This window comes from Vollenhovia emeryi, unplaced genomic scaffold (genome assembly GCF_000949405.1).
Source record: "Vollenhovia emeryi isolate VEMERY1.0 unplaced genomic scaffold, V.emery_V1.0 DF939129.1, whole genome shotgun sequence".
Lineage (NCBI taxonomy): Eukaryota > Metazoa > Arthropoda > Insecta > Hymenoptera > Formicidae > Vollenhovia > Vollenhovia emeryi.
Window position 1 is genome coordinate 2,179,169 of NW_011967237.1, and position 23,053 is coordinate 2,202,221.

Consider the following 23,053-nt stretch of genomic DNA (forward strand, 5'->3'; position numbering starts at 1 on the left):
AGGTGAATAATAACTAATGTCTTTCGTCGCGATAATTTCGAGCGACAGAGAGACTCGACGGTCGCGAGATGCAGCAGCACTCGTGACAATATATTTTAACGGGGAACTGCGATACAAGTCAAGAGACGTCTGCGAGCAGCCTTCACGAGGGTTGAAAACGAGTACATTCCGAGGCCCGCGTCTATGACACCATCGCACGCGTGACTATCGTGCGGTATGTAATTAAACGTCGTAAAAAAAAATTCATGTTTATCTACGTTTCCCATTTGTTTTCCTTCGCAAGGCGCACAGCCCGAGTATCATTGGCTCTCCCTGACGTAAACTAACCATCGACGCTTAAAAAAACTCCTCGTCGACGCGGCCTCGTTTTCGAATCTCGAGCGAGGAACGAGTCGAAAACACCGAATCTTTTCGAGAGCGAGAACCGAAGCGGCGCAAAACTGCCGAAGCGTGACCAGGGGGTCGAAATTCAATATATTAAAAATGCTAAGAGCGAGCGGCTTTGTAGTTCTTTAAACGGTTAGAAAGAGACAAAGCTATTGACTCCCAGCATTTTCACTACATCGTAAGATACAAAATTGACCCGGAGAGCTCGAGGGACGCGACTGAAACGAGAGGGGAGGGGGATGGGGGGGGGGCGAGGAAGAAAATAGTCTCACCTGATAGACGTAAGGCGTGCAGGGTACGTAGAATTCTCTGCTCATAATAGACGGATCGCCTGCGGGCGGCGGTGAAGTCCAGCTGACGGCTCGTCCTTCGGCAAGTGTCAAAACGCCGGTGGCGCCATCTCGATCTCGCCCGGACCGGAGCGAGTCGTCCAACTGTCACGAGCTGGCGGGATCACCGAATCCTAGCTGGGGCCGCGCGGGCCATCCCTCGTCCTCCGCCCTCTCCGGGTTCATGCACGTCGCGGCGCCGGGATGCTCGCGTGCACGCGTGTCACCCGTCACGTCGCGCCGCGCCACGCCGCGCCGCGTTACGTTACGTCACGTCACGTCGCGTCGCGACGTTCAGGTCGTTCGCGTCAGCGTCGTCGCTCGGCGGACGGCGACGGCGACGGCGACGGCGGCGACGGCGGAGACGCCGACCGTCGGGATTCCCGTGTCTCGACGTGCGCGCGACTCACCGGAGCACACTCGGGGTACACACTGCATCAAGTATCACCTTCAACGACGTCGCCGGGTTCGTCGTCCCGACCCGATCATGGCGCGCACTCCTCGCTCGATCGTCCCCGCGGGGGAAGAAGCTCGACCGGTCGCGGGACACGACTGGCGTTTCCAGGCGGCGGCGGCCTCGCGCGCTGTTCGCTCCGTAGACGCGGAAAGCGGTAACGACGACACACTCGCGCTCGGGCACTACGCCATTTTCGCTTGCGCGCACGACGCTCGCGGTCTCGCTGCACCTCTCTCTCTGTCGCGCGTGCCCGCGCGAGGAACCGACCGTGCGCGTACGCTGACAAGTGCCGACTGGGCGCCGCGGCGGCGCGGCGGCGGCGGCGGCGGCAGATCACGAGAGCCGAGCGGAGCCGATGGCTGCCGAAGCGCGCGGCGGCGACGGCGCCACCGACTTCGCGGCCGCCGGCTTTCATCCCGTCGGTAAAGTCGATCGCGGGCGGGTAGAGGGAAAATATTTTCTTTTTCACTGATTTCATTAAACGGTAAACAAATTACGCAGCTCTCGCGTTTAATCGATACCGTCATTTCCACAGTCGCCTCGTAAATAGACGTTTGACCTCTCGCGATGAAAATTCCGTCGTTTCGCGATAAATAAATTCGTTGGCCCGTATTCCGAATCCTCTTTTATCAATAACAGCGCTTCTAAAAATGGCTAATAAGCCTTCTGATTGGCTTGGACGAGCCACTTCTAAAAGCGTTTTTTATCGATAAATGAGGATTCAGAGTACGGGCCGTTCTGTTTCGAAGAGCATTCTCAAACCGCGCCTCCTCAAGGTCTTTGCTTTTCTCTATTACGTTAACACCGTAAGGATTTCGAAAAAGATAATCATCTGGTAACGCAAGATCCGGCGAGCGAAACGAACGGATCAAGGTTTCGAAATGCAAATCGGATTCTTTCTCGGCAATTTTTACGACGTGCGAATTCGCGTATCGGCGCGTGTCTTTGAATTAACAGTATCGCTCCTCCTTTACAAAACGTCCGAATGTAATGCCCGATCTACAACGTGCTCTAGGAACACTCCATTTTGCAGCCAATAAACGCGTTTAAAAATTTCTGCGAGTTGACAAATTGTACATTACACGTTTACAGAAATTTTTTAAGCGGATCGATTTGTTTACACAAACTAGAGTGTTTCCAATTGCGAACAGCAGTGAGAAATGGTTCGTCGAAACGATGTCAATCGACACGGGATATTGTAGATTAATCTTAAACGTCGCAGCTCCTGGCAAAACGAGCGAAATTGCTCGGGAAAAACACCCTAGTAGCACAATATGTTGGCGCAATATTGGGAAATAATGCAAATCTAGTCTTTCCAATATTGGTCCAATATTGTAAGATGGACCTCTCTTATTTAACCAATGTGTCTATTTAACAATATTCTTATTACATTTTTAATATTAGCCAATGCACTTCCAATATAAATCTAATATTATATAATTATTATCGTGCAATATTTAATTTCTTCCGTAGCCAATATTGGCTTTACGTTGGACAATATCGGCCAATGCATTTCTAATATCACTTATTATTGAGTAATTCAATAAATTTCTCCAGTAGCACAATATTGGTGCAATATATTGGTAAATAATGTAAATCTAGTATTTCCAATATTGGTCCCATATTGTAAGATGGACTTCTCTTATTTAGCCAATATGTCTATTTAGCAATATTCTTATTACATGGTTAAATACTGGCCAATATAAATCTAACATTATATAATTGTTATCGTGCAACATTTACATTTCTTCCACAGTCAATATTGGCTTTACGTTGGACAATGTCGGCCAACGCGTTTCTAATATAACCAACATTGGATCAATATTTAGCCAATGTTTAGCCAATGCACCGTGCTACTAGGGCAGCATCAATAATAAAGCGCAACTTTTTCGGGTCGGGAGGTTGACATTTAATCGAATCGGCGGATTTATTCAACAGACAGGCGTTTACGCGCAGCTCTACATGCAGGTGAGGGTCCAAGTGGGGTCCGCGACGTTCGCGTGCGATCTCCCGTGGCCCTTGGAGCGCGTGTTCGCACGGACTCTCGCGCAGCAGGTAGGCGTGCCGCAGGCGAGGCACGGCGCGTCGAGCCGCGGGCGCGGCGGTCGATCGGACGAGGGGTGCCTCCGCTTCCTCTCGGGCTCGATGACGATGTTGCGCGGCACCAGGATCTCGTCCCAGGGGATCTCGACGTCGTCGGTCGCGCAGGTCCGCTCCTCCCTCGGCGGGCCGATCGCCATCGGCTTCTCCAGGACCAGGTCGGCCCAAGGTATCTCCAGCGCGGAGTCGCAAGCGCTCGGGTCGTCCGGCGCGCTCCACTGGGTCTCCGCGATGAGCAGATCCTTCCACGGTAACACCATGGCGCCGCTCGACTCCCGCCGTTGACTTTCGCCACCGACGGTCTCCGTCTCGGCCTCGTCTGCCTCACGGACGGCCGTCGCGGCGGACAACTCGGAACGAATCCTCATGCCCGCCGTCGGCAGGGCGATGTCCCGCCACGGCAGCTCGATCTTGGAGTCGCACAGCATGGACTCGTCCGAGAACTCGCGGCGGAGCGCCTGCATGTAGGGCTCGTGCCAGATCTCCTCTTCCGGATTGTACACGAAGGCCTGCCGCTTCTTCCTGCAGCGGTCCTTGGTCCGTTTCCTCCGATGCACGTATACCTTGACGCGGCACGTGCACAGCTGTTGCAGCCCGCCGCGCCTCACCGTGCCCGGCATAGCGCGCTCTCCCCCACGTGGCCGTCGGCTTTGTACACTCGTCGATTTGCGGCCTTTTCTTTATCTTTCCAACCCCATGTCGCGAGGGTGAAGGGTGCGATCGGCGTGAACGTGGACGCGATAGACTTGTTTGTTTATTAGTCCAACATTGTTTGTCGGCTACATGGGCCGTTACATTTGTCGTACGCCAATTCTACGTACAGTGGACGTGTGTATTATCAAATTACTACACTGAGAAAAATTTTCATCGGATAAACCAATTAAATAGTATGTCCGATGGTTAATTTTTCCGATTACGTTTTCCGATTAAATTATGGATATATCCGATGAAATTTATCCGATGAAATGCAATTACCGATGAAATTTGATTGAAAAATCGAAATTTTTCATCGGTATATCCGTTTGTTATCATGCAATTGGATTATCCGATTATATTCAATCGGACATTTTTCTCAGTGTACGCATCGAGTCTCATGTTTGAACTCAATTTTACCCCTGGTGAAAATGTTTCTCATGAATTTGTTGGCGCGCCGTAACATTACATATTCGTTATAATTAAATAATTGTAAGTCAACTTTTGTAATCGACACTCTCGCGGCGTTTCGTTACGTCATACTATACATTTATCGAGAAGGCCTCGCAAGTACGTCATTATCTTAAAGCAACCTGCGCCACATGCGTGACGCTCTCGGCGCTACCGGTGTGTCGCAATGGCGCCACGAGGAAGTAAAAAACGCTAAACGTTTCCTCTCCTTGGCCCGGAGGATTTTTCCCTCGGCGAAAACCCGACTGGAGTCGCGATCATTTCTACCGATGCAGACCAATTTGAATCTTTTATCCTTTTCCTGAAATTAGAAAGAGATGAAAAGTGGGTTGAACCGAAATCGAAGTTAATCCGCATTGGTACACTGAGAACAATGTCCGATTAAATATAATCGGATAATCCAGCTACATAATAACAAACGGATATATCCGATGAAATATGCGATCGGTTTTTCAATCGAATTTCATCGGACGTGTCCACAATTTGAAAAATTCACCATCGGAAACGCTATTTAATTGGTTTATCCGATGAAAATTGTTCTCAGTGTGGAAACGAGCTGGAGTGGCCGCACGTCGCTTCTATCATCGCCCCGTCAGATTCGAGACATCGTTCCGACGAGAACAGGTCTAAAGGCTAATCTACAATGTGTCCTTTGCGTCTGGAAACATTCTATTTCCTAGCCAATGGCTGTGTTCAGCAGAAGTTAGCGCTTAATAAGCGCTTTATGCTGATTGGACAGATCTAGAAGAATAGCTCTATTTCAGCACAGATCTGAAAGTATAATCCAATGAGCGCAAAGCGCTTAGCAAGCGCCAACTTCTGCTGGACACAGTCAATAAATACGTTTACAAAATTTGGGCAAGTTGATAAATTGTGCATTATACATTGTACAATCGTAAATTGTCGACAAGTTTGTTAAGCGTTTTGATTTGTTTACATAAAATAGAATGTTTCTAGATGCAGAAAGTATTATACATTGTAGATTAGGCTTTAACCTCGACCGATTGTTGCCTCCTCGCGAAACGTATCTCGTCACGCTCCTCGTCAGAAGGCATGACAATATCCCCGCGGCACGCACGCGAGCATGAGTAATCCTACTGGAACATTCGCTACAATGACAAGCAATAAGTGGGCAAGGTCATTCCTCCTCCGTTCCGACCTGGACGCGCCGAGACACCTCGCACGCCGCTGAAAAGTAGTCACTCGGGGAAAGGCAGGGGAAGGAGAAAAAGTGGTACGCTTTCCTCCCCCTGCGCGCGCACGCGATCCCGGGGGATCGGTCGCTTCCGCGTGCCCGGCAGCAGGCAACGGCGGGCAGCGGCAGGGCGGCAGGGCACCGTGTGCATCCCGCACGATGTGCGTGTGCCGCGGCCGCTGGCGGGACGCGCGGCGCCGCAACGGAACGGAACGGAACGGGACGGGACGGGACGGAGCGGAACGGAATCGAACCGGATCGCGTCCCGCCGCGCCATCTGCCGGCGGGGGTGCGCGTGCGCTGGGAATCGGGCGATTGCCGATAAAAGGAAATCCACGGTGGCCCGTGCGGAGATCGAAAGGCCCCCGGCGCGCGGTCGAAAAAGTACGTCGCGATAAAAATACACGTTGCGCGTAGCGCGCACTCGCCGGACTCGCCGCGTGAGAGAGGAGACAACCCGTGTAATTCCGTCGGGCTGCGCGCGTGCGGACGTACCGCGGTACATACGTGTGACGCGTCGCGTGCTCGCCGTGTGCGCGGACAGCGCGCTTGACCAGCGCAGTCGGGCTACGTTTAGAAGGCAGCCATCTTGCAATCCCTAATCAAAGATCCACGGCAAGCGGGGTATCGCTGTCTGGTTTTGCGGCCAGTTAATATCAACACACAGTTCGTCAAATGGCTTTAAAGCGAATTAATAAGGTACGTGGAGGCCGGTGGGCGTCGGTGCCGCGTGGCCGCGCGGCCGGGCGTTGTCGTGCGCCGCGTCCGGCCGTACGCCCCTTAACGATCTCTCTCTCTCTCCTGTCTCTCTCCGTCTCTCTCTGTCGCCCGTCGTGAGCTGGTGGCGAGGAACAAGCGCGGCGGCGTGTGCGAGCGTCGGAGGAGTCGACGCCGAGGCGCTGGTGGCACGGCCTCCTCGCCGACGCCGAGCGCGATATCGGCGTCGCGAGCGCGCGCGCCCTCGCGTCCAGGAGCCGCGCGGACCCTCGACGCCCTGCTCCGCCCGGGCCCGGCCGTCGCTGACAGCGAGAACCCGGACGGGGGACTCTGTGTGCTCGTGCTCCGCGACGTCTCCGCGAGCGACGCGCGACGTGTCGCCGGCGTACGCGCGCGCGCGCGCGCGCGCCCATCCGCCGGCACACGCTGGCTTCCTCGCCGCTCCTTTGTGTCCCTTGGCCTCGTGGTGCCCGCGACTACTCCAGTGGCCCGCTGTGAAAGCCTCGCCGTGCGTAAAGTGAGTCGCTCGACGCGGTGCCTCTCCACCATGTGAGTGCCAGTAGCGTTTCACTCGTATAACTGAATGGACTGTGTCACGTAGCGGAGGACCGGGCGAGCGAGGCTGCAAAGTCCAGCGAGAGGCTGGAACTGTCGACGGCGTCGCGACGATATCGATAACGATAGAGAGTACGATAGAATTGTACGGGACGATGCACCGGAGCTATGTAATATACCGTAGTTAACGTAACTCTGGTCTTTGTTACATTGTAGACGCGGTTGCGCAAGCAACGAATCGACTTTGTCTTGGAAATTGTCCACGATTAACATCCCGTCTTTGTATTATTGTATATACACACACACGAGTTATCTAGGTTTATACATAGGTCTATCGGCGAGAGAATGTCAAATTATGTATATGTGTTTATAAATACCGAAGCCTCTTATAGAACAATAGCGTGACGTACGATTGAAATTGTTGCAGTAGGATATGTTGAAACTCACATAGGCTTCTGCTTATTCTCAAGTATAAATTGCCATTCTAGTCAACTGAAGTATTTGCGAGACGCTACGTACAATTTTATTTCTCTTAATCTAGATATCAACGAATACTTTGTGCGAGATGTTTCGGAACTTTGTACTTATTATCTGCTTTTATAATTCCAGGAACTTCAGGACCTCGGTAGAGATCCACCAGCACAATGCTCGGCTGGACCTGTAGGAGACGATTGTGAGTATCGAGTTTGCGATAAGCAAACACTTGGCATAATGTAAATATAGTATATTAATATTACAGTTGAGTTGTACATTACAAACTCGAAGCCGCAGCTTGATTTCGGATTATTTGAAAGATTTATTTGGATTCTTTTTAATTAGAGAGAACTGATATATTCATTTGTTAACGTGTCGTTAAAGTAGACGTATAAGTTACATCATGATTTAACAACAATTTGCATGTAATCGTTTAACCTAATATTTTCCAGTATTCCACTGGCAGGCAACAATCATGGGACCAGTAAGTGATACATTACTTATGCAGATTTTTAACATTTCTCTATATCTGAATTTCTTTATATAATTTTATCAACTGCATAATATCTCTTGGTATCAAATGATAGAAAGATATTGAATTTCCGGTGATTATACATTGTATACTTAGCATTTTCACAATTTTTTTTATGTACCGCTGATAAATACACGACCATCAAGAGTCGACACGTAGAGTTTCATTGTAGAATAACTAATATTTCTCGATACACTATTATATATCTTGATTTTCTCTTGCAGCCGGACAGTCCGTATCAAGGAGGAGTATTTTTCCTAACAATACACTTTCCAACAGATTACCCGTTTAAACCACCTAAGGTACGCCACGTTGCACAGGCAAAATGTTGAACTCCACCTGGCAGATACAGAAGACGCAAATAAATATTCGGCATTTGTTCACAGGTCGCATTCACGACTAGAATCTATCATCCCAATATCAACAGTAATGGAAGTATTTGTTTGGATATCTTACGATCTCAATGGTCTCCCGCACTCACTATATCAAAGGGTACGTATTTTATAGGACGTGCGTTCGGAAAGATACAGGTTTCGTTGGATTTAACGTTATTAACATTGTCGATCATCTTACAGTGTTACTGTCAATATGCTCCTTGCTGTGCGATCCAAATCCAGATGACCCATTGGTACCAGAAATAGCCAGGATATACAAAACCGACAGGGAGAAGTATAATGAATTGGCACGCGAATGGACGCGCAAGTATGCCATGTGATGCGCCAATCTCCATTGACTTCAACATCCAAACACCACCAAGAAACAGCCCCAGCCTATTGCCACTTACGCATCAGCACCGATTGAAATTAGCTATGGCTCGTATACTTTTAAACTTAAGCCGGTATTCGGGCCCGAGGAATCCTCAGGCAAACGTGATCGATCTGAACTTGTCGCGGTTCAGAAAGTCCGCGGATAGTTGCCGCAATGGCAGTCGAGGCAATTTTGAAGGTGGTCACCCAGCATTATATATACCGAATCAGACAACACATGTCCGCTTTGTTTTTCATGAATAAAAAAAAAATGGAAGTAACATATAGGAGAGTGAAAGTAGGATTTGTATTTGAATCTAATAGATTGGTTTCTAATTAATGTGCTTGTAATAATTACTTGTAACATTTACGATACCTACTTTCTTCAGTGAAACTCGAAACCTTGAACTGACAGCACATCGATTGTTAGTCTTAACGCAAGTGAGCAATGTTTGCCCGTCCCTTGAAACGATGTGGTCACTCTTTTGTAAGACTGGGCTATATATATATAAATATTACTGAAACTGTACGTGTATGCTTTGTTCAATTATTAAAATTCCTTATACCTGACAAATTCTACGAGTAACTCGAAATCTGTGCTTTTGGTTCCTGTGTGTGTGTGTAGTAATTTAATTATGCATATCGTTAATCGGCAAGTGGCAACCGTGCAACTTTAAGTAATCGGAAGTATCTGCGGACGCCGGATTAAGTATTGTCTCATACCTGGAGTACGGCCTGTGAGAGGTTCGCTACGTAATTTATTGGAAGCCTGCGGATCACTCGTGTCATCCTTTTCGGCTTTACGCCGATTACGGGAAGCGGTCGTTTTGTCGATAAATGACGCGAGGGAGAACACAATTCCGATTATTTAAATTTATATACGGATCGCCTTGTAAATTAGGCGACGAATACGTGTCGACGATGCGAGGAGATCGCCACCGGATTGCCAAAATCTCGGCGACTCGTTTTGCATTGTAGTGCATAAGTGCACGCTATTAAGTTTGTGCGTCGCGTTTTGCGAATCGGGAATTCGCGCTACTCGTCGTCCGCTCGTGGCGCTATTTTACTCGCATCAATACTTTTACTGCTGTTTTGCGTGCAGACGTTTCTTTAAGCAGCGCTTTTCTTTTTTTTATTATCATTTAGGTTTTTGTGACACCATGATGTTTTTCCTTTCATCCACAATATAAACGTCGTGACACTTGCGACGCGCGACCGTACTGTCCATTGCCGGACGAGAACGATAGACTTAAATAGAATCTGTTATTTAAACGTTGCGACTACAATATTGTATCCCCCGATATATTGTGGCTGTAAGGGCAAAGCGATGTGATTACATATTATTTCTTAAAAACCTAGCTGTATGCAAAGTGAACAAATTGTATCGTTAAATTGCGGAATGTCATTCAGCGCGATAGCTCGTTTAAGAATATATGAAACTACATAATTGCACTGTCCGATGGTGCTAGCAGTGTGTTTTTTGGCTTCTAATCATAGATATAAATAAAATCTGACACGTCATTTAAAAGGAAAGATTACGATTACTTAATTAGTGCGTAAGTAAAAAAAAAACGATTATGTCTTGCGAACCATGTGTAAAGCGCGCGTTAGAGCGAAAGCGTCTCGATGTAATCGGTGCTTTATAAGATATGGCAAGCTGATGGGGCGACTAAAGGAAACCTAGAGAAGACAAATCGATTAGTATGTAATGCGGCGGCCCGCTGTTTACGCCGACCTTGTCTCATACGACCGTGTATCTGCTGTAATTTAATTACGAGTAAACGCGTCGAATCTGGTATTTAAAGGGTATAGTCCTCGAAGGAAAACTGAAAAAGAAGAAAAAAAAACAATTGATCATCGTTCACTCTCTAGTAGAAGATGACTATTCATGTGTATAATTAATTATTACTACCGCAATAATGAACATTTTTAATAACTTATCTTGTGTACATTTTAGCATTAGCCCTTTATATAATAAAGTCCACATGATGATAAGGTAAAGAATCACTCTCGTCGGAGCTCTCTTTTTCTCTTCCTCGCGGGCATGCGGACGATAAGCGGGATCGAGTATCGCGATACTCGCCGGTCACGTTTCGCGTTATACAGTCATCATATTTCCCGTCGTACAAGCCGCGTAACCGAGGATTCGTGCCGCGGCCGCAAAAACATTGTATCGACGTGGAATCTCTCGCGTTCGAAAGCGGTCTTGGCCCACGCGTCTTTCCCAATTCGTCAGTGTCAGCGAGAACGGTGTGACCTACGTGAAAGTAACGCGCGACCGACGTCGCGCGCTCCTGAAACTTTTATACGCGCGGCCGTCGCGCTTTCGACGAAGAAACTTTTTCGCGCTCGAAAGCGATGGCGACTCAAGCGCTTAAAATTATAATCGAGACTGAATAGAAACGCGCCACTCGCAGCGATACGTTGAATTCAGAAATTACTTTTCGCTCGTTACCCGGGGCAATTTCACGCAAACAGGATTATGCGGATTTTTACAACGTGCTTTCTTTTCTATTTTTAGAATATTAGATCATAATCAGATTGCATTAGATCACGTGCGATTTCTCGTATTCCCAATGTTGCTCCAATATTGTAAGATGGCCGCCTTCTCCTGCTTAGCCAATATGTCTATTTAGCAATATTGGTTTAATATTGCGTCAATATTGGATCAATATTCTTATTACATTGTTAAATGGCCAGTGTGCACTTTCAATGTAAATCTAACATTATATAATTATTATCGTGCAATATTGATATTTGTTCCAATATTGGCTTTACGTTGTACAATGTCGGCCAATGCGTTTCTACTACAATCAACGTTGGGCCAATGTTTAGCCACTGTTCAGCCGACGCACTGTGCCGCTGGGGTTGGCATAGATATATGCGTCGGCGATAAAAAGGTGAGCCGAGGAATAATTTTTAATTACCGCGCATCTCCGTGCCGTGCGAGGCTGTTGCGAGACGCGGGTACGTGTCGCGGTATCGAAGGCCACCACCTGGTGATCGGCCGATCCCGAGGAGAACCGGACGGGCGCTCGCCGTCCGAGCAGTGAAAGTACCAGCGCGCGCGCGTCCCCCCTTTGTGTGCCTCGCGTGTCCAGGGGGGGGCTGTTGATCCCCCCGAGCATGTGCTCCTCACGCGGGCCGCACGTCGGAAGCGACCCTGGCTAGTCGTCGTCGTCGTCCTCGTCGCCGCCGCTGCCTCGCTCACCGCCAGTGCTCTGCTCGGCGCGCTCGGTGCGGTCGATCAAATCGCGTTGCGTCGCCGGTAGGCGTCCGGCCACGAGGGACGTCGATGACTCTCCGTTTCCACGACCGCCCGCAAGATCGTCGATCGCCGGCTCCGCAGCGCGAGGTACGTGGTCGCGCTTTTGGATGCGATTGCGCTAACCGAGCGCCGCTTTCGGGATTCCTTGCTCCGCGCATCGCGCAAAGTGGTCGCGCAGCTGCCTCGCTGTGTATTATGCAAAAATGATTCAGCCGTCGTTTGTAAAAAAAGAAAATTGCGTGCCACGTGTGGAATTGCACTCGACGGGGATCATAGTTCGCTTTATTCGTATCTGAGATAGCATTGGCGCGGAATTTCATTTCTAACGTCCAGCGAAACTCGCTCTAGTGAAAAAGTACCGGTTCGGAGTTGGCATTTCGTACTTGAAAACTTGTCGTTGATAAAAATAAGGCCGGTACTCATGGTCAGGTCTTATACTCGAGACTGTTTCAAGATCATCTTTAGATACTCCATAGCCAATGAAATGTTCCACACAGCATCTTTAGATAAATTCAAGACGATCTTGAATACAAGATCCGACTATGAATACCGGTCTAAGACCCGGTTGCACCAACGTCGCTTAATCGCAACCTTAGCTTAATTCACTCTTTATCTCTTTCTAAGGTAAACGGTTAAAAAAGAGACGAAGAGTGAATTAAACTAAAGGTAAAATTCCGTGACCTATGTGCAACCGGGCCTAAGTCCACTGAATTATGGTAATTGCTGCCCACCGGTATCGACAAACGAGACACGTGCTGTTCTTTTTCTAAACAAACGTTTATAAAGAAGATACCAGCCATCGTCACAATTTGAAATATAAGACAGTTTTATCTTTCCGAATGTCGCCGACGAAACGATCAACTTTTTCTGTATATCACAATCGGTAAGACGCGGGAACAGGTGATTCCCGATCTGCACTGACAGAACCCGCGTCCGCGCTCAAGCGTACGCATTCAGCAAAGGGAAAATTTTTTAAAAAGTCGACTGGCAAAAAGTGATCTTTGTATGCCGAAACAGAATGAGGGCATAAATGAATTTTTTCAGTCAGCATTAGATTGAAAAGGACCCGATAAGGAGGTCGAAACGTTGTGACTTAAACTAAGATCACTTTTTGCCAGTCGTCTTTTTAAAAAATGTTCCCTTTGTTTGATTACTATTGGCGACAATAAGCTTCGCTCAATTTTGTATATTGATAAAAAATATTTTTATCCAAAAAAATATTACTTTACTCCAGAAAATTATTCAGTAGATGGCTTCTATGGCTTCTAATAGCTTATTAACTTAAATTTAAAAAAATAATAAACAAATTAAAACATGCATGGCTTTAATTTAAGTATTTATTAAATATCAAAGAATAGATAATTTTTAATTTAAAAAATTGTATTTCAATTCTATGAAATGTTTCCTAAGATGCAATTTTTGCAGCGAAAAAAATTGGATTTGTTATTTAACAAAAACAATTATTTCATTTAATAAATAGTATTCTATTGCATATCTCATGAAATCTCTATTTGAATGTAGAAAATGTAGTGATTTCCATTAATATAATACATAGATTTACTTGAAATTTGATATTTTTATTTAAATAAAACGAATATTTACTTCAGTAAAAAAAAATAGTTTCAAGTAAATTATTTTGTCAGTGTATGTATTCAAGATACATTCTGGAGCGAAGTTAATTAAACAAAGTACCGATAAACGAATCTCGCGGCAATGTTGCCACAGGATCACCTCGATGGATTCAGGTACGTTCGCGGGACTCTCGATTAACACTGAAAATGACATCTATTTTTCTTTGACGCGTAATGAGCAACGAGGATAGAATGGCGCTATCAGCGCTAAATAGCACTGATAGTGAGCTCCCCGAACGCACCCTCAATGTCAACTTACTTTCGGCTTTACGACAATAACGAGACTTTGTCCTGCACGTCGGGAGAAGAGGTGGCAATCGTGTCTGCCAGGCAAGTTTAACAACTGGCGTCTTTACGGGTCGTTAGCTTGACCTACTGAATAATGATATACACGTAGTGTACACGTCAAACGCGCTATTATGGTCTAAATCGTTATCAATTCGCGAATAGTAAACAATGCGTGATGTGCGAGTAAAACAATATATTACTAATTAGAAACGTGGAACGTTACAAACGAATCTTCTGACCTCTTAATCAATTGAGAAAATTTCAACGTACATATAATATCCATTTAAGCTAATGCGCACGTATTTATTTGTATTTAACGATGGGTTTTGTCCACTAGAGCCAACCCGTGCGGCACGCATGTCTAAAAGACGTTTTAGGCCGGTATTCATAGTCCGTTCTTACATTTAAGATCATCTTAAGTGTACTCTTAATGTGTTTTTAACCAATCACAGAGCCGTATTAGCCTCTTAAGACAACACTTAAGATGATTTTGAAATAAGAATCGACTATGAATACCGGCCTTAAAGATGTCTTTTAGACATACGTGCTGTTTGGAAAATTTCCTAATTCGATGAACGAGTGTTAACGTTGATCTACTCGTTAATGTGCGGAATTATGTTACGTGATATCGTTTGCCTTTGTTCTTAATTGTTCGCACGATGACAATATAACGTCCATTGTACGGCAATTCACGCGATTACTCTTTGCGAATCAACGTAAAGATAAGATTCCTGTTCGTCAAAACGATACTGTGTTTGTGGCAACTGGCTGGCGGTTATTATAGAAAACTTTCTACTTCTTCCATAAAAAAAAAACGCTACGTTAAAATGATTATCTATTTAATTGCCTAACGCATATTTATTTATTCGCGATACCGGAAGTACGTTCACGTTACTTCGATCGCGAGTTACAATCTAGTTTTCTCTCGCACGGAGCTTAATGTTTAAATAAAAGAACGGCTGACCGCGCATTGTCTACATGTGCAGCTCTCACGGCCGCAATTCATGCAGGATAAATTATCATTTTCGCGTCGGTTAGTTAACATATTTATTTTGCAAATTGTGTCAATGAAATATCAGTGGGATGTATCGGTAAAACGTACATCGGGGTTTATTTTCGAAAAGGGAAAAATTTCGATGCAAATCGTTACGCGATTATGCCCCCGGTTATTATACTTCCTGCTCGTATATATAGCGGTGAAAATACAGTGCAATCGTACTTTTCACCGGGTGTAGACGTACGATCTCAACGGATTCCAAAGTGCGCCTTCGACTTTCTCGCAGATTAGACGTAGCCGCGTGACGCAGAGAGAGTGAACAGAAATCTCCTCCTCTCACGCGTCGAGCTCGGGTAAAAAGACAACTGGGACATTGCGAGCCGCGAGCTTTTTCGCTTCCGACATTGTGCGGCATTTAACCGAATACAATGTCGCTTCTTATTCGATCGGCGAGTGAGAAACTCGTAAGACGGCCGGCCCGAATTATTCTTTTCGGCTCGACCGCGAGATTTCTAATCGGTCGATTTCGCGCGCGGCGCACGAAAGTCAAGACGCACCACGCTGATTTTCCCCCTCGCGCGGGCCTTCGTGCAGGTTTCATCCCGCTTAACTGCCGTAACAATGTATACCGCTTCTTTGTGCAACTGCAAATAAAATTCACTTCCAATTAGACGGTTACTCGTCACGTAAGAAAGCATTCCGCTGCTTACGACGGTTACTCGCTTGCTTTCCGTACGCACGCGGGGCAATCGCCTTTCTCGAGAAAGTTACGTATATGTCGACGTCACCTTACTTATCAAACTCGTATTTCTAGTTGGGGTTCTAGGAAACGTGCCGGGCATTGTCTCGATAAAGAAAAATTTTACTTTTCTTTCCGTCGATACGCAAGGCGTAAACTGCGTCGATTCCCGTGCGATACAATGGACCGTTTATCGTCGCGCGAACAATCGAGAATGAAGACGAGCGATATAATTCTGCACTGTGGTGAACATCGATGATCAAGGCCGTCTTGAATTTATCTAAAGAAGCTGTATGCGTCCCGCATTTTACCGATTGTGATATATAGAAAATGTTTATCGTTTCGTCGGCGACATTCGGAAAGATAAAACTGTCTTATATCTTGAATTGTGACGATAGCTGGTATCTTCTTTATAAACGGTTGTTTAAAAAAAGAACGGAACGTGTCTCGTTTGTTGATACCGGTGGGCAGCAATTACCATAATCTAGCGTACTTAGGCCCGGTTGCACCAAGGTCACGGAATTTTACCTTTAATTTTATTTTAAATTTAATTCACTCTTCGTCTCTCTTTTTAACCGTTTACCTTAGAAAGAGATAAAGAGTGAATTAAGCTAAGGTTACGATTAAGCGACGTTGGTGCAACCGGGTCTTAGACCGGTATTCATGGTCGGATCTTGTATTCAAGATCGTCTTGAATTTATCTAAAGAAGCTGTACGGAACATTTCACTGGCTATGGAGTATCTAAAGATGACCTTAAGGGGATCCTAAAGCTGTCTGTTTTACCGACATTCTTTGTTAGAAGTAATTTTTTAATTGGCTTTATAGAAATGCAAAACTCTTTTACGGAAGTGACGTACGCAGCAAAATCTAGACGACGCTAGAAAAGTTGTAATTACGTTTGGATTGAAAAAGTTGCCGAGCCACGGCGGAGAACTTGAAAAATTGCCGCGTCACGACGAAGACTGTCGTGCAATTCCTGCAAAAATGAATATTGAAATGCGTACCTTTATCCGTTTTATACATATATCTCTTCGACGTATGCAGAGGTCTTGTATATACTTAATCCCGAGTTTAGCCGTTCGAATGCATTCTAACGCGTTTGTGAAATTGTCGTGCTTGAAGCGATAATTACACCCTGGGGCAGGTCTGGTTTGAGAGCAATGCTATCGCGGGCAACACACGAACGGTTGTCTACAATCCTTCCTTCATTATATCTTTCAGGAAGCAGGTGCCGCACTCGTAAAGGTCCACGTCGCTTGAATGATGAGACTACTCGCGGGCGTGGAGGAGGTTAGCGACCACTGCGAAAAAGAGACCAATAATGGCCAACTGCACAACAATAATAGTCATGAAAAGCAATCTGCGACGGAATTGGCGCAAGAAGCGAGCAAGCCGCTCGTCAAGAAGGTCAGTCGACGTTCGTACGCATGTTGTACGCGACCTCTTCGTCGTCTCAAACGAGATTTTCTAAATTCAGATCGGATCAGGACTAGTTTGAGATTCGAGGGACAAGTTTTGAGAACGCGAGGAGGCGATTAGAAGCGAAAGCGCGATAAATGCCGGCTGATCACGCGGCTCGCCGCGGGATTGGCGGTTGATGATCCGCGCGTCGGACGACAATGACGAAAGATCTCCGCGAGAATGCCGCTGATAAGGCCGCCTGGGGTACTCGTTTCCGGAAGTGGCGGCTCCGCGCAAAGGACACTGTAAAGTTGACATGCTCCATTTCTCTCGCTGCAAGCCGTCCGCTTCCGCTTTTTGCGAGACCCAAGACACGCGACCGCGACTTTCTGGGTTACGCGATAAACTCTGTAATTTTACATTTCTCCTTTTCCCGCGTGCGTTACGAGTAAGATTAACAGGATTTTTCCATTCCGTGCCGGAGATTTCGAATCGAGTCTATCTCGCAAGAAATGTATCTATCATTTGCGACTTTCGATAATAATATTAATAGCGACCCGTTCGGGCGCCGGGTGAACGCAATTAACTGTTAATCGCCCGGCGAGTGTCCATTACAGGACGAAAGTACGCGTTGTCCCCTGAAATTGTATTTCGAAGGAAATCTAACATTATTCGCTAATTATTCTTCATTTTCCGCGTCGGTGCCCGCCGTAATCGCGGTCGATATTGCTCCACGCTGGCGTAGCAACGGGAGAATCGATTTCACTAGCTACAAACTTGCACGGCACGAGAGGAAAACGGATGGCGTAAACTTGACACACTCGGATGAAAGGCAGGTCCCGTTGCGACCTACTTACCGCATTCGCGGTATCTGTGAAAGATGTGGTATGGAAGACGAAGACACCTCTCGTCTACATCCTCTCGTGTAACTCTTTCCGAGTCATTAGGAGCGCATCGTACATGCATTCGATTCACTTGTCCGTCCCCTTTCATATCTCGCATAACTTTCTACCTTGCATAGGCCAACCAACAATAAAAGTAATATTTTGTTCTATAAAGTGTTTTGTAAAATCAAAACATCTTGTGTGAGACAGACCTCAATTTTTCTCATATCCCTCACGGAAAAAAACACTCAAAACTTGAATGTTTTTACCGTAAGGGATGGCTACCATTTTAAATGATTAGAGAGAGCGAGAGAGAGAGGGAGAGAGAATTAAAAAGTGCATTAAAATTTATATAATTAACGTTTCGTATCAAGTGTTGCATAGAACTACATTAATAAGTAGGTGAATCTATTCGATCGTTAATCCGGTTGTCCTTTAATTTGCTACCGAAAATAAACTGAAAGTGATTTTTATTAAAAATTTACTTGTCACAGATCGATATACTTGTAAATAAAGATTGCAGCAAATATTATAATGTCACAAGGCCGCATATTCTGAAATTTATTTTTAAATGTATTCTTTGCGCGATTAATCAAGCTCTCTCTTAATATATTGAAATTTAGATTATTACATGGTTTCTTATTACTATAATGATGTAATTGAAAATGATGAAGATAAGTTTTATGCCACGTAAATTTCAATTTTGCTTAACGTGGACGGCGCTTTCTCTTTCTGGCACATAATTGCGTCTAATTAAAAACGAGAATTCATCGTAAGTCACACCGTGCCATTGTCGCCGCGGTGAGTTTACTTCGTCGAGGAATGTTTACGAACGAAAGCGACAAAAGCACTACGTATTGTTCAGAATACTCCGAGCGCAATAGAATGTCATTGCGCGAATTTCTTATGTAAGTGAGTTATGCACTTAAGGGTGAAATTCAGATGTAATTATATGCACGAAACAAAAAGTATCATTTTACTCCGTTCCCGGTTGTGTAAGACAGACCGCAATTTTTTTCATACGGTTATCATTTCAAAGGAATGTGAGAGAGAGAGAGAGAGAGAGAGAGAGAGAGAATATTAAAAAATACAATAAAATTTATATGTATAGTTATCTTTTTCTACTTGATTCAATGCTTCAATGCATGAATAGCGTTTCTTTTCAGGTTGGTCTTTAATGCAAAGAGGATCCGCGGCTTTTGTATGCGGCATTGAATACTCTATTCAGATAATATAAAAGTTTACCAAGTACTGCGCGAATATGTGAAATTATAGCAATTCTTCTCTGGACTTGTACGCGTTTAGATACGTTGAATGACGAATAACGTTGCCGTCTTGAAACAGGCATGCGGCGATTCGCCAGCCAAGAGGGAAGTTGCAGCAGAGGGTGAAGAGAAGCTGAGACGTTTACTTCCGTTCGAGGACGCGCCTGAATTTCTGCAGCACAATCCCTACATACTGCGCGGCTACCGGGGCTGTCTGACCACCAAACTGTGCCTCGAGAGGTTTGAGTTTAATATTCCTCGACGCGTTCGCGACAAACGAACTGCGAAGACGACGAGCGTACACTCGGGCCGCGTGTGCTTCCTCACAAAAAAAATGTATATATATCGCGTGTTTCAGCATATTTTGGTGGACGAACGAGACCGTCAACATATGGAGCCACATCTTCGGCTGGATGCTCTTCTTTGGTCTGACCCTGTACGATCTCTGTCTACTGAACATCCACGCGCCGTTCAGTGACAAAGTGATCGTGTCATTGTTGCTGCTTTGTTTCCAGGTAAAAATCTCCACACGCGCGAGACTCTTGTTGAAATATAACAAAGTAAATTAATTTGTTCTCTTTTTTTTTTAGATATGCATGATCCTGTCGTCCGTGTATCACACGTTCTCGTGTCGAAGCGAGAAAGATTACTGGTGCTTCCTGTCCCTCGATTTGTTCGGTATCGCTCTGAGCATGCTGTCGATATACATGTCGGGGGTCTACTATGCCTTTTGGTGTCACAAGGTGAAGAAAACATCGATTTCTCTCTAGCTATAATTTTAGCGACGTGGCACAGCTTGTACGGAGGAAAGTTTTGATACACTCGCTTTTACGATAGCTCGCGTTTCAGGAGCTTAAAGAAATGACCGAAGCGCGTATGTTCGTGTCGATATGCGATCGATAAATCGAGGATCTTTTGCAGGACCTGCAGCGGTTCTACCTCACGACCGTGCTCGCGATCTTCATTTTCGCGATGATACTGCAAATACCGAGGCTGAACATCAACAGCAACATCAAGCTGGCCGTATTCGTGAGCTGGGCGATATATGGCGTGCTGCCAACGCTGCATTGGACCTTCGCGATGGGCGGCTTGGATAACCCGATCGTTAAAATGCTCGTCCCGCGGGTGATAGGAATGTACATTATTAACGCGATAGCATTCGCGTTCTATTTGCTCAAGATACCCGAACGCTTTTATCCAGGTAAATGGCGGGCAATTATCGCCCTCGTTATCAACGATACGCTTTGCGTCGTACAATAATTGAATAATGGTATAATCGCACATTGTGCAGTTGAGAATAAACGTTGACAATACGCGATCGTTTCCTACAGGCTGGGTGGACTACGTCGGCTCGTCGCATCAATGGTGGCACGCGCTGGTCGTGCTGGCCCTCTATTATTGGCACAACACCGGAATGCTTTACGTGGAATACAGAATGAATCACGGATGCCCGAGCAGCATGTTATGACATACGGATTCCGGCGGCCAACTAGGTATACGCGGGATATTAATGCTCGTAACTCTACGCCGTCCGCGGCCAGTGGCGACTGGATACTGTAAATCATATCGCACTTTCGAAATGTCAAGTACGACCGTTCGGCCGTGCCTGAGAATATCCGACGTATTTCAAGTATAATGCCACGGTGACAATAATATTAATTCGCAAGCGTAAACGTCTATTTATTATACTTTTTAAATAGACTGAAAAATCGGTTCGCAACCGTAGCTAATCACGGTTTGCTAAAAATATTTTACTGCCATAATTATACATTTTAAAGAACAGCAAACGGTTTGCTGTCGCGCCCAATGCAATAGGCATAGCAGCAAAATATTTAGCTGTCACAACTAAATATTTGCTGTTCATATTTCACAACTGAAATTTAGTCGCCACATGCAGTTTTCAGCTACATGTTCTTTCCGTGTAGAAACGCGAAAAAACATATTGCGCGTACGTGTTCACGGTGTTCTCCAAAAACCGCGAGGGGTAAACCGCTGAGGGCATTGTGGCCTACAGATCTGCGGCATTACTAGGCATTTTTGGGCATTAGTTTGGGCATGGCAGGGGCATTATAGAGATAAAATCAGAAAAAATAAGATAAAGTAATGCCCACTGGGCATTAGTATGGCATTGGTTTAGGTACATGATTTTCGTCAGCGGTTTACCCCTCGCAAAAACCTTTGCAATTTCGCGATTTAGTTAACGGATCACGATTGAGTTAAAACTGTGGTAAACGAGGGCGAACATTTCTCTTGCAGAATCCGTTCTCGCCATGGATTGCGATTGCATGATGAAGACGGGCTCTTGGTCGTCGTGGGTCGCGGAACCGCCGTTTTATAGTATTTTGAAGAATACGTCTTGCGAGATACAAAATCCACTGCGTGTGTACGCGCATCGATAGTCGCGACACGTACCACCTCTAGGAAAATGCACGTCGCGACGGTCTTGGTGGAAGGAGACCCGCCGTGGATGATACAAGCCACGATATTCCGCAGCTCTATTTATATTTATATCGCTATTTATACTTGTCTCGTGACAGCTAGTTTTATCCTAGACGCTTTTTCTTTCCTGACCTTTAACTCCAGCAGGAAACTAAAAATAAGACTATAAATGAATATTCAACTTTTCGGCGTTCTGCGAATCCCCGATCGACAAACTTTTCGTATTTACGAACGAATTTAATCGACAAAATTCATTCGCCAAGAAATTTTAGCAATTCTTAGCAATTATAATAACAATCAACGACGCGTAGGATGGATATCTCGTAAAAATATCTTGCAACGTTTCCTGCTGGGATTAAAAGTGACACTTCGTTTTTAGACACTTTACATTTCCGTTAGAGTTGTTTGACTTTTGTTATCTTTCAAGGAGACTGGGAATTTCAAGACTAACGAATCCAGCGTCTTTCGTGAGTTTTTTTTTTGGTGAACGATATTAGAGATATCGGGACGTGGGTTTTCTTTATTTCTAGCGCAAAAGTATGCCTTTTCACCGTCGTTTCACTGCTCCGTGAACGGTATAGAAGTATCGCGGGTCGTGGGTTTTTATTTCACGCGCAAAAGTATACCTTTACCTATGCTCGGCGAAGAACTGCGTCGATTCAACGAGGCATCGGCGATCGATTAATCAAAGCGCGCCGCGACATTCACGGCTGCTTTTGCAACGCGGCTCGGAGTCGGGATATTGGGTAACTTTGCAAACTCCCGGTATACCCGACGTACGCGCGCATATAGTTTGGCTGCGTTCCGATATTCTCTGCCAGTACTGAAACTCCATAGTGCACTTGACGTAAACTATATAAATTTTGCAGTACTGGCAGTGAAAATCGGGCCGCGGCCTTTGTAGCCTGCGCGCAGAAATGGCGCCGACACACATATCAAACGCAATATTTTTACGCGACTGATTCCAGCGCGAACGCCGCGTTTCGACGCGGCCCTTACACAGTACACAATATCGCATATAAATAAATAATAAGCAGTTGTATGGTACTATCCGTTAAAATGTTGTTCCCTAGATCGTTGAGCAAGAAAAATAAATATTTTATTTATAAATAAAATGGTTTCCCTCGCCTTCGCCTAACCACACGTATACGCAATCATTTTTTAATGTGTACCTAGTGAGAAACGATTCGTCGAATCGACGAGTAATTTCTCGCTGGGTAATCGCTCCCGTGATTTATTTAATTAGCAACGATCTCGAGAGAAAGAGAGCGGAGAGGGATGGAAAAATTATATCTACCAGAGAGTAACCTGAGAGCGGCCGCGCCGGCGTTTTACTTGATACCGTTTTCACTCGGCTGATTCCAGCGCCTCACGCCCGCTTTCATTTTTGGAACTATTTCGCTACACCCGTTTTCAAGCACTGCCGATAATCCGTGCTTTCCAACAAGCGACACAAGTCGACACAAGTGTCGTTCTGTCTTTAT

The 23,053-nt window shown here is 45.7% G+C and overlaps 3 protein-coding genes across 5 annotated transcripts; 2 read left to right on the forward strand and 1 right to left on the reverse strand.

Annotated features, from left to right (window-relative positions):
* Positions 1 to 3,064: 3,064 nt before the first annotated feature.
* LOC105568466 lies at positions 3,065 to 4,164 on the reverse strand. Its single transcript, XM_012024165.1, has one exon. The coding sequence runs from the start codon at positions 3,891 to 3,893 to the stop codon at positions 3,132 to 3,134; it is 762 nt and encodes a 253-aa protein (XP_011879555.1). The 5' UTR covers positions 3,894 to 4,164; the 3' UTR covers positions 3,065 to 3,131.
* A 1,755-nt stretch (positions 4,165 to 5,919) lies between these two features.
* Positions 5,920 to 10,657, forward strand: LOC105568467 (ubiquitin-conjugating enzyme E2-17 kDa). Its single transcript, XM_012024166.1, has 6 exons — positions 5,920 to 6,331; positions 7,514 to 7,577; positions 7,831 to 7,862; positions 8,135 to 8,212; positions 8,297 to 8,402; positions 8,486 to 10,657. Exons 1-6 carry the CDS (start codon positions 6,308 to 6,310, stop codon positions 8,623 to 8,625), a joined length of 444 nt encoding a protein of 147 aa, XP_011879556.1. The 5' UTR covers positions 5,920 to 6,307; the 3' UTR covers positions 8,626 to 10,657.
* A 1,003-nt stretch (positions 10,658 to 11,660) lies between these two features.
* Positions 11,661 to 22,684, forward strand: LOC105568468 (progestin and adipoQ receptor family member 3). 3 transcript variants are annotated; one of them, XM_012024167.1, is made up of 8 exons: positions 11,661 to 12,011; positions 16,802 to 16,987; positions 19,210 to 19,370; positions 19,489 to 19,645; positions 19,721 to 19,873; positions 20,052 to 20,331; positions 20,462 to 20,623; positions 21,387 to 22,684. In XM_012024167.1, exons 2-7 carry the CDS (start codon positions 16,841 to 16,843, stop codon positions 20,596 to 20,598), a joined length of 1,035 nt encoding a protein of 344 aa, XP_011879557.1. In that variant the 5' UTR covers positions 11,661 to 12,011; positions 16,802 to 16,840; the 3' UTR covers positions 20,599 to 20,623; positions 21,387 to 22,684. The 3 variants fall into 3 exon arrangements, with proteins under 3 accessions (XP_011879557.1, XP_011879558.1, XP_011879559.1); XM_012024168.1 differs by lacking the exon at positions 11,661 to 12,011 and adding an exon at positions 15,094 to 15,193; XM_012024169.1 differs by lacking the exon at positions 11,661 to 12,011 and adding an exon at positions 17,058 to 17,286 and having other exon boundaries at positions 16,904 to 16,987.
* The last annotated feature ends 369 nt before the right edge of the window (positions 22,685 to 23,053 follow it).